At 47.4% G+C, this 15,010-nt stretch overlaps 1 protein-coding gene across 1 annotated transcript; it reads left to right on the top strand.

Annotated features, from left to right (window-relative positions):
• Nucleotides 1-6,936: 6,936 nt before the first annotated feature.
• KCNE1 (potassium voltage-gated channel, Isk-related family, member 1) lies at nucleotides 6,937-7,317 on the top strand. Its single transcript, XM_010075945.1, has one exon. The coding sequence runs from the start codon at nucleotides 6,937-6,939 to the stop codon at nucleotides 7,315-7,317; it is 381 nt and encodes a 126-aa protein (XP_010074247.1).
• Nucleotides 7,318-15,010: the final 7,693 nt, after the last annotated feature.

The following is a 15,010-nucleotide window of genomic DNA, read 5'->3' as shown; positions in this document are numbered from 1 at the left end:
CGATGGGGGCCAGCACAGGGGCTGCCCCTGTGCCCTCTCAGCACCTCCCAGCTGTGTGCCCAGGGCTGGAGCCAGCACCCGCGGCGGGAGGCTGGCTGACGGCACCCACGCCACGGGCTCCTGCCCTCCCCCAGCCTGGTGAGTCCGGGTGTTTTCCTGTTTGCCTCTTACCTTTTGCACTGATCCTGGGGACAGGGGACAGTGACAGCCAGGCTTCTGTCCCTGAAGAAGCCAGGAGCCAGCCTCTGTCCACTCACACCGCAGGTGTATTACCCCGGGGGTTTTCCAGGGCTCACATCTTCCTAATTCTCTGTCTCCAGGAGGGGCTGGAGCCCTGCACCCTGCCGTGCTTTGCTGACAGGTCAGTACCAACACTCGGCGCAGAGGGGCTGGGGATGAGAGCGGGGGCTGGAGGAGAACTGGGAGGCTGGAGGAGCCACGGAGCTGCTGAGCCGCAGAGCTGAACTGATGGATGAGAAGAGGGAGCTGGGGATCTGCCTGCCAGGTTTTGTTTGCTTATACAGCCATGCCAGTGTTTGCTTGCTCTTTTGGTCTGGGTGCGAGCCCAAGGCAGCTCCATCTGGGAGCATAAACTTGGTTGCATATTGTCTGGGGTTGGGGGTGGGGGGAGGGTGTTGCTGGGTTTTCTGCTTTAAATAGTATGATACCTACACAGTGTGTGTAAGAAGATGAAACTTCTGTGTTGCAATCAGATAAAAACGGGTGCTTTTGGGAAGAAATGAGTGTACCCTACTGCATGAGTGTTGCTTTCTAAAATGGCACAAGGACCTGAAGTGTTGCTCAGGTGAGTAGGGATGGATGGCACTAGGGCTGGTTGTGAGAGGCTACAGGTTTGCTAGAGAATGGTGGGGACTGCAGAAGATGTGTGCATCTTGAGTATAACTGCAAATCTATCCATACAACCTTGCTTGCTTCTTGGCTGTGCTGTTGTCCCATCTCTGATAGAAACTCAGTGTCCTGGACGCTGCACTGTTGCAAAATTTCCAGGAGCGGGAGGGAGAAAATGGGTCTATCTTGTGCAACGCTCTGGCCTCCAGAAAGCTGTCTGACCTACTCATCCCTGTAACGAACGGGAAATGAGACAGGGAGGTCAGTAGATCCATTGTTTTATGGTGGTGGAGAAGCATGTTGTTGGCAGAAGATGTGGGGAGGTGGGCAATGTGCTGTGCTAACTTTTGCTACTAGCATAGCACAGGCTTTTTTTGTGTGTCATCAGTTCATGAGATGTTGCTAGAGTACTGTATTTTCCGAAGGTATGTATTCCTCTAGTCTCCCTTGGTTCCTGGTGCTTGGTTAACGATGCTTTTGGCAGCGATATGAGAGAGAGATTGCTGGAGATATTTGCTTAATATAAATTAGAGTATGGGTCCTTTGATTTATGAGAACTGAGAAAACTGTAGTAGGAGACGAGCATCTGTCATTTGACATCCACCTCCGTTTACATGATAAACATCACATTTTAACCTCAGCAGGGAAGTACAGCTAGTCAAAGCAAATCAGTTTGCCCACCTAATGCTGAAGGAAAAATTCCCATTAACCTCCAAAACTGAGTATCACATCCTCTAGGTACACTACGTGACAGAAAATTGCCTCTTTTTAAACTCCAGAGGTTGACTGGGACCCAACAACATCTTGCAGCATGTGCTTCACCGAAGCTCAGCTGTTGGAAATAAGGCCAGCTCAGACAGGGCTATGCTGGAGCTGACGGCTGCAGCTGGGCTTGGTGCACACCACTGGCAGCGGTATCGAGGTTCATGGAGCAAGCCTCCAGCCTTCTTTTGAGCAGACAGACTCATTCTGCTTCGCCTTTGTTGGGAACCAGCCAGGTTTAAGTCAGTTCTGACGTTCATAATGTAGACGGGAGTTATATTAAATGCCAGATGCGCTGCAGCTGCGAATTGCTCTATTTGAACACAAATGCCAATTTACAGCTCTGTAATGATACCCCCATCGGCATCCCACCTCCCCAGCAGCAGTGGGTGTGACAGCCTCAGCCCCCAGGCAGGCACAGCGTGCTCAGCCTGGCCTCTCTTCAGACCTAACCAGGGTCAGACTCCACATCATACAGGCAGTCTCATGGACTTGCATTTTGCAGCTCTAGCACTCCATAGCTGTAAGCATTTGGATGTTCAGGAGATTAAGGTTAGGAGTAGGTCTGTCATAGCAGGGCCATACTGGAGAGACATGGCCTGAGCCATGCTCAGAGATGGTTTCTGAGATGGCAGATAGACACGATGTGTGTGGAGCCTATCCACATTTACCCATGCACCTCCATCCTGCAGTCCCACAGTGTGTCCTGCTTCATAGCTCCAGGAGTAACTGGGTCTTCCCTGAGCTTGGCCCTCCATCACTTGCAGCCTTTTTAAACCAAGGGGCCTTGGTGGCATAAAGCTTTCTTCCCTAATTCCCCACGTTAATTGCTAAAATGCTGTCTTGATAGATGCCCTCTGCCGCAGATCTCTCAATTTTTTCCTTCAGGAGGTGCTCTCAGGGTCAGTGCTGGGCCAGTTTTCATTCCTCCCCAGACAGAACATACCACAATGAAAAAAGTAGCTGCCAGAGGTTTATTTTTCATTTTTCCTTCTAGAGAGCTCCTTTCCATCTCCAGGAGGTCTCCTTTCCCTCAGCTGTGCCCCATGGCTCTTGCCCAAGCCACGGAGATTTGGGGGAGCAGCAAGTACTCCTGCAGGCATGGAGGGAGGTGTTAAGGTGTTGAGCAGTGTGAACAGACTCTGGTGTGGTTGGAAATAAGCAGAGTAGGACTCATTCTCCTCTACACAGAGGCCTTTGAGGTGTATGAGGGAAGGGGGTAGTGGGATTGGTTGGTTTTTTTCTCCACCAGTGGAGTGCCACCACTGCAAAGAACAGCTCACCTCTGTAAGTACATCCCTGGGTAACTTTTGCATAGAGCAGTGTCCAGGTTAAAGGCATCCCAACCAATAAGAGCCAGCAGACAGAGAAAGCAAACACTGTCTAGGGTCCTCGGATCTTCACCGGAGTTAGATCGAATGCACGGTTTTACACCTGCTAAGAACCTGCTCATCTATAAGCAGTATTTTAAAATACTTTGGAGGGGGTGGTTTAGCTGCCTTCAGATGCTTTTCCTCACTCCACCGACTGTAGAAACTGTGGGCCATACCCATCTGACCACATAAAGACATTTATGGTGTAGATCTGTCTCGTAGAGTTCTGCTTTTGTCCATTCCTCAACTCCAGAAACCTGCCTGTAGCAGCTTGCCTGCCATCCCAAACCCACGTTCTCCATTGAAAATATCACTCAGAGGAGGTCCCTCTCCACCTCCCACAAGAAATCCATGGCCTGAGAAAAAGAGGGCAAGAGGCAGGTGACTGAAGAAAGGGACAGGGCTCAGTGAGTGAGGGCAGTGGTTCAGGTCGTTGTTGGCAGCTGACGGAAGGTGATTTTGGGCAATGCCAGCAGTATACCTGCACTGCCGGAAAACCTGTGTGTTGGAAAGCAACCTGTGCTGAGCCCGTTGCTTCTGTTTTGGAGATCTGTCACCTCTATTTAGCGTAACAGATGGAGAGGCAAGAGTGCATTTGAGAGCAGAATGTGACCCAGGCTGCTGCCAGCCTTAGGAAATTCCCTCTGATTCACTGTCCAGTGAAAAAGTTGCTGAACTGTTCAGTTTTGCCCCAGGTCATTTTTAACATGGGCAGTTCACTGCTCAGTGCTTGCCCTCCCAAGAGAGGTAGGAGTGGTGACTCCCCTGGCATGCACTGAAACTATCCTGTGGGTTGGTGTGGGATGGGTGGTCATCTGACCACCCCAGGTGAGGTCCTGGCTTACCAGGATGCAACCTGGGCAAACCAGGATGCTGATTTTGGGCTGGGCACAGTTTTACTCAGAGGTCCTCAGGAGGGACCCACGAGGGGACGGATCATGATTTGGAGCCCATCAGTAGTCATCTGGGGAGGGCAGTGGGAAGCAGAAAACCACTCTGGTTATGGTAAAAACAAAGAGGTTTTGGGACAGTGGGATGCGATTATCGGTCATGGAGTAGGCCAAAGACACAGGTGGCTCTTCCCCGTCCTGTGCACTCCAGCTCTAAACCAGTCCCAGTATGGATTTCAATGGAGATGCACAGTGGTGGGTGAGGCTTTTAGGCTTGTTGAGATTTCAGGAGATTTCCTGGGGAACAGGAAAGCGCCCCTTCCCTCCCTTAACCTCTCCTGTTATTGCCATCTGATGTGGTTACGGAGATGGGGCCACTCAGCTCCCTGCTGGCTTCCAGCCCAGCCAGCATGCAAGCAACCCAGAAGTGGGCAATATCTTGCAACCCTTAGAAACCTCCCAAAAGAATACAGGGAGGAAGCTGAGGATGTCCAGCCTCAAAATGTCAATTCATCAGCATCCAAAGTGTCATCAGTGCTGCTGATCATCATTATGAGAAATGATTGCCTGTCTTTCCGGAAAAAGCGGAGAGATCCAGTGAAATTCTTCTTTGTTTTGTCTTAAAGTTATTACAATAATTTGTTAGCAGTTTTACATTTTACAGTGTCAACACATTCTGCATGCTTAGGAGGAGTAATCTCAGATAAACGTTTAAACTTGGTTTTCCCTTCCTTTCCTTTTTCAAGGAGCTGAAAACAGCTGTGAAATGTGAATAGATTTTAACTATTAAGCCCAAGCTGCTGAGATGTTATTTCCTCTAGCTTTGACTCATACGACTGAAGAAATAAATTGGACCAGAATATTGTTTTGTACCGGCGATTTTTGTCTCCTTCGGCCACCCCCAGGCTCGGCTCTATTTAAAGCCAAAATACCAAGGCATACTCTCATGTGTGCTCATTTTTCCTGCTGGCGAGGCACCTCATCGCAGGAACTGATTGCTTGGAGCAAGGTGAGTCTGAGCCCACAGGAGCCTGGCCTGGGCTCCTGGTGGTCACCCACTTGCCAAGGGAAGCAGTCTGATGTCATCTGGTGTGGGCTGGTGCCGCTCATGTTCCCCAGGGTTGTATGGTGAGGAGAACATGGCTTTCTCCACCTAATTAATCTTCCTGGGCTGACCGTCTGACTTTCAGTGGGACCTGGCCCCAAAGCCATGACGGCATAGCTGGGAGGTCTGGCAAAAGGGTTCAGGCTGAAAATCAGCACATGCAGTTGCACTGTACATTAATTTATGTGAATATATTTGATCATATTAATGTCTGCATTAATTGTGTATTTCATTTGGCTGCCAATAGCACCTGATAGCACAGAACACGCTGGGTAAATAACTGCTCTTCATATGAGAGGTGGCCGGTCATAAGATCAGTGTCCTCTTCTTGCTTCCTCTGTCTCAGCATCTCCTTTTACAGCATTTATGCCATAGCAAGGCACAGACAATTGAAAGAAGCCTCCAGATACATCTCATCTACTGCAGTGTCATTACCGACAGCTGGAGGCTGTGTACACAGATAAACTCCCCCCTGCACAACATTTATGCATCATTAACGTCACCCACATGGAAGGGGGGTGTAATTGCTGCCTAGGCCTTCTGGTGGCTTTCTGCCCAAGGGTTAATTTAATTCTTGATGTATTATAAATGGTTATAATATAGTAACTCTTCAAAATAAACCAAAACCAACAAAAGGTGAGTATGCTGGAGAAGCTTTTGCTAACATGCTGGCCTGCTCTCACAGATTTAAAACTGTAGAAAGCACTGACAGCCATCTTATGTGATTACAAGATTGCTGCTACAGAAGTCACCTTGAATAACAACAGTACCTCATTCAAATGTGCTAAGGGCAAAACCAGAGGGAGACTGCTGTCTTAATTTGCTTGAGACATTTACAGCAGGCATTGTAGGGAGATTGTCAGTCATATTACCTGGCTACTGCGGCTTTGGGATGGCTGATAGAATTGCTCTTATTAACTGATTTACAGCTGACATTGGAAAGGGGAAAAGGACCCTTCAGCTTCTTGTGTAAGACTGTCAAGGCGTAGAGTCATGGCTAGGAGGCTTTGGACGTCCAGGTGCTTCTTGGTGCTGCCATCGCCTGCCCGGTTCCTGACCTGCCGTGATGCTGGTGGAAGTCCTCCTAACCAGACAATAAAACACTGGTTGCATAGTAATTTAGTTTTGAGGGAAAAGCCATGAACTACCTGGGGAAGGACTGCTGTCCTGTAGGAGGGAGGATGAAGGGAGATGCTTTTCCTTTCCACTGCTGGGTAGGCAGTTACTATAAACTCCCTCCATGTCCACTCCCTGGGCAAGTGCCCATTGGGAAGTTGAATTAAATTAGTGTGGGATACATTTCTGTCAGAGGTTTCGTTGCTCGGTTTTGCACAGTGTATAGCTACCCTTATGACAGCTGCAGAAAAAAGGCAAGGCTCCTCAAGAAGGGTGGACAGGAGGAGCTTGCTGCAGGTACCGAGTGATTTCCACTCACTGAAGATCAGGTACAGAAATTTTGTTTCCAAATTCAATCCTTAAACTGAAAGTGGAGGAGAGAGGACCGAGGGAAGCCATGACCACAATCTTCAATGCCGGAAGCAGTTGCTGCAGAGTGAGACACTCCTCATGCCTGTGGGGGCTTGGGGGCAGAAGTCATTGGCTTTAAATAGCAGCATGGGGTGAGGTATCGGGGTGAGTGGCCAACAGGTTGAGCAGCTGCACACCATGACAGATCTTCTGTGAAGACTGAGGAGGTTTTCTAAGGCAAGTATTTATGGGGGATGGACTCAGCCTAGCTAGCCCGGCTTGGACACAGGGGGTGAAGAGGTCCCTCCAGGCCTGTCCAGCCATCCTGCCTCTGCACCAGTCCCAAGGTAGCTTTCTTGCTGTGGAGGGGAGCCAGTAACGGGAGACAGAGGGAATAGCATTTTTATCTCATGGCATGCCTCTTATTTTTACTCTTTTTTAGGTGACCTATAGTTCTGGAAGAAAGAAGTGTGAAGAACAGAAAACCAAGATGTTGGTGCTGTCTAATGACACAGTCCTGAGTTCACTCCTCTCCAAGCTGCTTCAAGACTACCTCAAGCAGACAAATAGCTCTGCACCTTCCCAGATCAAAAGTGCCAGCAGCGACCTGGAAATCATCTACGTGCTGCTGCTGATGGGCCTCTTTGGCTTCTTCACAGCGGGAATCATGCTGACCAACATCCGCGCCAGGAGGCGGGAGGACTCCTGCGACCCCTACAACACCTACATTGCCACAGACATTTGGCACAAGAAGGACAGGGAGTATTTTCAAGCCAAGATCATAGAAAATTACAAGCTGTGCTGTGTCTTTGAAAACCAGCTGGCCGTGGAGCAGCCAAGCACGCAGATTCCCGAGGCAAAGTCTTCCTAGCAGAACGGGAGAAATGCTTTGCACAGGGACAACCCAACCCATCCCTGGTATGAACCAGGGTATCTGCTTGCCCATTTGCAGAGCTGCAAGCACTGGCTTCAGTCAGGCTGAATAACCATGAACCGATGGTGAAGCTGATGGGTCTGTGATGGCCCTGGTGCTGCCAAAGTGCCTGGCCACCAGTACCTTGTTGCAAACGCTGTAAGGTCAAGGAGGGTCACACAGAGGGAGTATCACGGGCTCATCAGCTTCACCTAGAGAAGAAAGCAAATGTTGGCACAGCCAGTGTGAACGCTTACAGTAGTCGATGTAATTAAAACCAAATTGAATCAAACACAAGCTAGAGGTGTTAACTGCCAAGTATGGTTTAGGCAATAATTTTCAATAAGACCAGTTTCTTCCAAGAAAAAGTATCTGAAATATTTCATTTGCATTTTTGTCTGGCATAGAATAGTCACTTTATAAACTGTACAATGTTGTGGATTACCTATTTCTTTCAAAATCATGCACCTCTTTGAGACAAAATTTTAGAAGAGTCTTTTTTTTTTTTTTTTTTTTCCTGAAAACAATTTCTGTGGAAAAAGGCAGACTTTGGAGTGAAATTTTTTAGTGACTGTCCCTAATTCCTAGCAGGTACCCTAGACCAGTCTTGATGGCTACTTTTGGTTTCCCTTCTCATGGATGGGGGGGTTGATCCTGGCAGCGTTATGGACCCTTGTACAAAGATTCAGTACAAAGATTCAGCAGCCCGTGGGGTCTGTGCCACGCAAGTGTGTCATGTTTTGAGAATTTAGATCACACTTATTTATTGCACAAGATCTAAGCCCTTGGTTAGGAATTGAATTTCCACTCTGTGAAGAGCAGTTCCACAGTGTCTGATGTTTAATCACTGATGCAGCTTATGTCTGTGTTTATCTCAAAGCCCATGAGCAGTTCCTCCAGCTCCCAAGAGCAGCCTCCCTCAGTATATCTGCTTATCTTTTGCAGTACCCAACATGAGGTCTGTGTCAGCAAGGTTTTCCTGCCCTTGGCCTCCTTATTCCCTCCTTCAGCATGCCGTGTCTGCTGAGCTGCGGGGGCACGATGGCAGGCCGAACTCGGCTTCTGCGGCAGCAGCTATCAGCTGTCTCTGTTTAAAGGGAGGAATACGGCTCCCCTGGACATTGTGTTACTCAAAATAGAAAACTCACCAGCTTGAAGCCTGTTTTCTTATTCAGGATCAAAGAAGAAATGGTTTGGGCAGGAGGGGGTTTTAATTTCTGCTCTGCAGATACACATCCCATTTTTAGCTACTGGAGAGAAAAGAGAAGTGGGAAAGGCTTGAAAGAAAGTTGTGCAGAGCAGCCGCTTCAAAGGCAGGGCGAGGGCAGATAGCTACCCAAGTATTTGGATGGGAAAGCGATGCCAGTCACAGCATATCCCTTTTCCATGCATAGGTACGTCTCTAGAACTGCACTTTCACTGAAGTAATATTCCAGCCGTGTTTGTGTTCCCAGAATACTTTAGGACAATTAAAAACAGGGTATTTTTTAAAAGGTATTTATATGCTACCTACCATTAAGCTGAGGACAAGATACATGTTTTTAGTGTCTTGAACAGCTTGGAAAATCTCCATCAGTTTAATTATCTGAGTCATTTTTTTCCACTAGAGGAATGTAAACCAGAGCCAAGCTTTGGAAAAATGTTGAATTCTCAGCTAGGGCACTGCTCTTTTGGGATCTCACCATGCAGTCTGTTTATTCCTTGCATTTTCCTCCTCTTCATGAGAGTGCAAATGCTCTCGTTTGCTGATTCTCCAGAGGCAGGCCCATGCAGCATTGCTGACAACACTTAAACTTACATCAAAAATGGCCTTTAATTACATTAAAACCTTTGAACATTAAGTTTGTCAAAAAAGCTTCCCCTCCAGCTCCCCCTGCACCACAGAGGTTTTCAGGTATTTTGGGTCTAGGCACTTGCTGGCCACCTTATTTTAATAGCTGCAGTGAAGTTACTTGTGACAAGGGTGATTTTCAGAATTAGTTGGCTTCCACTTCTTTTTTTTTTCAGCTCTGACATTTTATTTATTTAAAAAAGAAGGGCACCACTGTGCCTTAGCTGTAACACTTTCCTGTGCCACCAGGCTACAGATCACCCTTCAGTGGTAGTTGTGGACCCTCACTATGGGCTTTCACATTACCTTTCAGTCTTGTAGTTCTCCTATTTCCCCTATTTTTTCACTTGTACAAAGAAATAAAATACAAATTACAAACTGCGCTTGTGGCCTCAGATGTCTTTTTTTTCTCCTAAGCTGTTTCACAAGCTCACAGAAAGACTGCTAGTACTGCCTGATGGGCACCCACTCACCCGTCCCCTTTCTACACCCTATTAACCAGGGCCAGGCCTGGGTGCTGGGATATCTCTCGCTACACCTAGATCTGGAGAAATATCAAAATGTCAGGAGCAAATTCCTCACCTCAAGTAAACTCCCAGGGGTTGCAATACCCCGGGCAACCTTGGCTCAGGTTCTTGGTACAGCGATCCCAGCTGCAGCCTTCAGGCACGCGTTGCACACAGCTTTCCACTGCAGCCCCAACAGCACCTGCCCCATAGGGCTTGGGTTTTGCTCCACCCCCCTGAGAAATTACCCTGGGCCTGGCAAAAGGGGAGAAATAGCTGTGGGTTAGTAGTCCCCCAGCAAGAGAGGAAGGTCTTGTGCCCACCTGGAGCCCAGTGGCTCTGCACAAGGCATTGGTTGGGTAGCTAGTCCTCATGGGATGCTCTATTGTTGAGATTTTTTTAAGGCTAGAAAGGATCATTCTCACCAGAAGAGAGGTAGGAGTACCTATCGTGAGATTGTAAGGTTTCAGGTCAGCCAGTTCTCTTTGTGTGTACCCCTTGAAAAAGACTCTGAAATCCCTTTCTATATAGCTCTGGATTATGTAATAACAGTTTGGAGATGTAAAGTGTGAGCCAAGGTTCAGTCTGCATTGCTGAGCATCCTCCAGGGCTTGTAAACACCACTCCCACTTCCTCTGTCATTACCACTGACTCATGCAGGGCGGCTGACACGGGACCCATCTCTGACTTCATGTAATAAAAGAAAGAGCATTTACTGGCCAAGGAGTGCCTAGAAATGTGTGATTAGTTCACTGGCTCATCATCTTTGCTGTAGACCAAAGGCCAGCAACAAACCTGTCATATAATTTACATCACACAGAGCTCATGTTTTCCCGTTTCCTGCTTGTTGGGGAGACTGAAGAATCTTAAACTCCTTAGGCAAGTGTTGCACTTCCTTTGGCTCAAACTTTAAAAGTCAGGAGATGTAAAATAACCAGGGAGACTGTCAGAAGTTTATTTTTCTCTGGTCCCCTATAGCTAAAGTCCATGGCTTCATCAGCTGTGGCTTATTCTAGTCAGTAGCCTTGCTGGCAGTTGGCCTCATGAGCATACCTCCAGGCACAGGTATTGCTTTCTGTCTATTTATGGTTTTTATAATAGAAATCACATTATAGAGAAATGCCAGCATCATAGACAAATGGCATTTTGAATTCAAGCCCTACATTGTTATCAGCAATGTGGTGGTAATGCACAAAGATCTCAAGCAAAACCAAAGCCCAATATAGCAGGTTCTCTCCTGTGTATATTTTGAGAGGTTCTGTTTTGTACAGTTTCAGACTAACCTGGAAGTTGTGTGGTACAAAGCCACACAAACAAAATATTTATGAATAACGGTAGTACATCACAAATGAGAACAAGATCCTGTGTCGTACCTTTTGGAGGGGAAAGTCAGTCCTCATGCTTTGGGAAAGAAGCTCCAGGGCAGTTTTTCACTAGGCTGTGTGGCCACTGACTCACAGGAAGATGAGGTCTCTGTTTTCTCCCCTTTCCTGCCTGCCCTGGAAACCTGTCTGGGTTGCCCAGACTCTGGGCAACTCTGTGACTGCTGCAGCAAAATTAAAGCATGTCTCCTTGGGCTATGCCTACAAAGCTGTTGCAGGAACATCATCTGCAATGCCTCCACTGGAGAAGACCTCCCCAGCCATGGATGGAGCAGGGTGCAGCACGCAGCAGCTACCCTTCTCTGGCAGCACACACTCATTCGCCAGAGTGGGAGTATGTTAACCTGAGGATACGTCTGAATGGTCTCACACAGCCTATGGGTGGCCCAAGCTCAGCTTTAAGATGGCCAGATGCCAGCTCTAGCTGTAAGAAAGCATGGGTGCAGCGCTGAGGTTCAGACCAATGTGCCCTAAGCAGTGTCTAGAAGTGGTTTACATCCAGGCAGCACCAAGCCCAGGGAAGCAAGTCTGCACTGATCTGTAGCCTGATGCGCACAACCTTCCTGTAGGAAACCCAAACTCAGAGTTCATCCTTTGCCTTCACTGCAAAACCTTCCCTCCCCTCTCACCAGAGCTTCAGGTCCTGATTCTTATTTGCCATCTCCTGGAGAACTTGCATCTGCAGCAGCTTGCTTTTCATTATACTCTGCAGAAATCCTTAGAGCTGCAGGTAGGAGAGATCAAACCCCTAGTATTAAGAAGTCCATCTGGAAAATACTTTACAGTCAAAGGAAGCCTGAGTGTGCAAGTCTGAAGTGAGTCCCCCCCCACCTTAGTTTATAGTTATCAGTGTTATCTTTATTTGCAGTTGGTTGGGTCAGACCTGCTGCACCGGGAAACATGCACAAAGACAAGCAGAAGGAAACCGATAAAAATAGAAGATACGAGCAATCAGAAGCAAGCAGAACATTCTTCATGGCTGATAACTGGAATTATCTTATATAATATTTCTAAGGCATCCTGTTTCATTTTTACACATTGTTATCACCATGCCAAACCCACTCCCTAATCTCCTTATCCAGCTGGAGCCATCAGCTACACATGTGAAACCTCTACGAAGCCTTTCTCAAGAAATTGCTCAAGGGAGCAGCACAAACACGATTGCTTGGCAGAGGAGGCTGTGAAAGGTCACACTGCTTCTCACAAGTGAGGTGGGCACATGTCTGTGCGTCTGCTTTCATAGACACATTCAAGCAGAGAAACGGTCCCAGTCAACTGCCTTCAAATGGCAATAAGCAAAGGCCCATACCATGCCGAAATAGGCAAGCAAAGTACTTAATTCTCAGTAGTTCTAGGGCAGGGCTTGCAAGGATAGTTGTTTCTAAAGCCAGCTTTCAACTGCACTCACAAGTGTCCTTCAGATCAAAGAAAAGGGAAGATGTACATAAGTATTGATGGAAAATGCATGGATGCTACAGCCAGAAGTGAACATTGTGGCCATCTGATCTGATTTAGCAGAAGGCCAAAGACTCTAATGCAATATTTCCTCCAGGCAGGGACAGAGCTTCTGGTTGAGCTACAGCACATTATTTTCACAGGCATGCTCAGGCTCACCAAAATAATTCTTCTGCTCTGTCCACAAAATCCACACACGGGACCAGGGGCCACTGACCTTCCAAGACAAAGAGGCAGGCAAAATAAAATGTGACACCTTAATATCAAAGCACTTGCTCTAAAAAATGTTTAATTCAGTATTGGTCTGATGAGAGTGATAGCAGTTGTACACCAGGTACACCACACAACCCGAAACACAGCTGACCTTCACAGAAATGCACTCTTTGATTTTGACCGCCATCCAGCAACTGGTTCCTCAGTATATGAAAGTTCTGATTTTTTTTCTAGATGTGGTAGCTTTTACACTTTTATACAAGAAAAGCATAGCTCATTAGCCCAGCTGTGAACATTCATTCTGATTTAATCCTGAGGATCAGGGATTGATTGGTAGCTGTTGTTCAGCACAGCACACTTACCTGCTGGGGAGGTAATGTTCATTTGGCACAGCCTGATCAGCAGTATCTCCTCTGCCTCTCCCCACTGCAATATTCACCCTTCTCCAGGATTCCCTCCAAGCCACAACCCCAGACCTTTCCTAGCCTCCCCCACAGGTCCAAAAGTCCTAGCACAGCAGAAAGAAGCATAACCCCTCTGCCTCAGCTGAAAGGGGCCATATCAGTGCAGGATCTAACCAATTGTTCCCAAAGTCTGAGCTCCTATTTCCTTTTTCCTTGTGACCTCCAGCTTCGAGCGACAGGGTAATTTATCAGTGAAACAGTTGATTCAGCAGCTGTTCTGGTTCACTGTTGTGCACATAAGCCTCAAGCCTGTGGTCTTTATTCAGACCCATGGCAACAGCAGGATTAGGGACCTCCAATCTGATGGGACTTTTTGCCCTGGTAATATTTTCTTAAGCCTTTATTATCAGCTTCCCACCTAACAATCAAAATGCATCTCAAACAATAATCTCATACCAACTCCGCACCTGCAGCCAAGATCCCTTCTCTGGGCTGCTTGAGGCAAGCTTGCCCTGCAGGTGCCTCTGCAGCTTTACCCCAGCAGTACAGTTCCTGAGGCCACAGGGGTGGATCTGGCCCTGAGCTGCATGCAGAGAGCAGAGGAATAAAGCATCAAATTCTTTCTATCCTTTTATTATTTTTCACCTTAATATGCAAGAGTTATGGTGCACTCATAGACAGTCCAGCTCAGTTAGGGACCCTCTGACAGCCAAGGAGCCACAGAGATTTACCCTCAGGAAGCCCATAGCAGAACTGCCACCTAAAATTAACCCTCTGCTGTGCTTCTCTTTATTTTCTCCCTCCATCCCCTCCCACCCCCCAAAAAAAGAGAGATCTCTCTCTTTAACAGCAACAACCCAACAGTCTTTCCATCCAAATCCTGGCCTTGAGAAAGGGATTATAACAGAATAAAATGCATTTGAATAAAAGTAAGCAGATGAGAAACATACTGGCTCATGCTAATCCAAATTTCCAGAGGTATTGGCTAGCTCACTGTAGAATACAGGCATAGAGACAGGGTCTTCTGCATTTACAACAAATTATTTAATCCAACATGTGCACATTATACAGTCTTTTCTGGATTTCTTTATGTGCATGTTGCTCCTTATTTTCATTCACAGAAGTCACTGAAATGCAGAAATTGCCAGGCCCTTTGAAGCTATCACCAAGTATCTCAAGGGCAGACTACCCACGCTCAGATTTCTGACATTTTCTCTCATTGTCCATGTCCTTCCAAGGGAACATGACTATGTCCACCCTGGCTATGTGAGGCAGCTCTTTTCCATGGAGACCCCCCTGGCTAGGCTTGGGCAGGGGTAGGTGAAATGATAATATTTCTGCTGACAACAGTGCTGTCAACTGACAGCAGCGCGAACAGGGTCTCTGATTGGGACTCATCAGTGCCAAAGAAAAGGGCACCAACCCACAGTATAGGCCATCACCACATCCCAGCACGTGTTGGTGAGGGAAATAGTCTGGTCTGCTCTGAAGAATGGTGTTATATGATATAAACTGATACCTTGTGATATGGTAGTGTAAAAAAATGAGCAAAACTACCTTGCTATGGTGTGTGTTCAGCATTTTGTGGCACAGTGTGTGGATGCCAAGGCACAACTGCAGTAAGACCAGCAATTGTCGGGCAAGTTAAATGACAGTTAATCCATCCAGCAGCTGCTCACAGGGGACCAACAGCCATGCTAAAAGCCCAGTCCTCCTTCCCAGCTCTCCCACTAAGATACACAGGACCTGGGGTACCAGGAGCACCATAGCTGCACAGGTGGCACCAGCTCTTCCTTCCTTCCTTCCTCCAGCTCTGGGCAGTTTTCCTTTTCACTTCCAAACTTCCTTTGGTGGGAAATG

Source organism: Pterocles gutturalis, unplaced genomic scaffold (genome assembly GCF_000699245.1).
Source record: "Pterocles gutturalis isolate BGI_N339 unplaced genomic scaffold, ASM69924v1 scaffold2653, whole genome shotgun sequence".
NCBI lineage: Eukaryota > Metazoa > Chordata > Aves > Pterocliformes > Pteroclidae > Pterocles > Pterocles gutturalis.
Note: the sequence above shows the minus strand (reverse complement) of the source record. Positions and strands in the feature narration are given on the sequence as shown.

What these genes read in the sequence shown, in the direction of transcription:
- KCNE1 (XM_010075945.1), top strand. Translation starts at nt 6,937, where the DNA reads ATGTTGGTGCTGTCTAATGACACAGTCCTGAGTTCACTCCTCTCCAAG.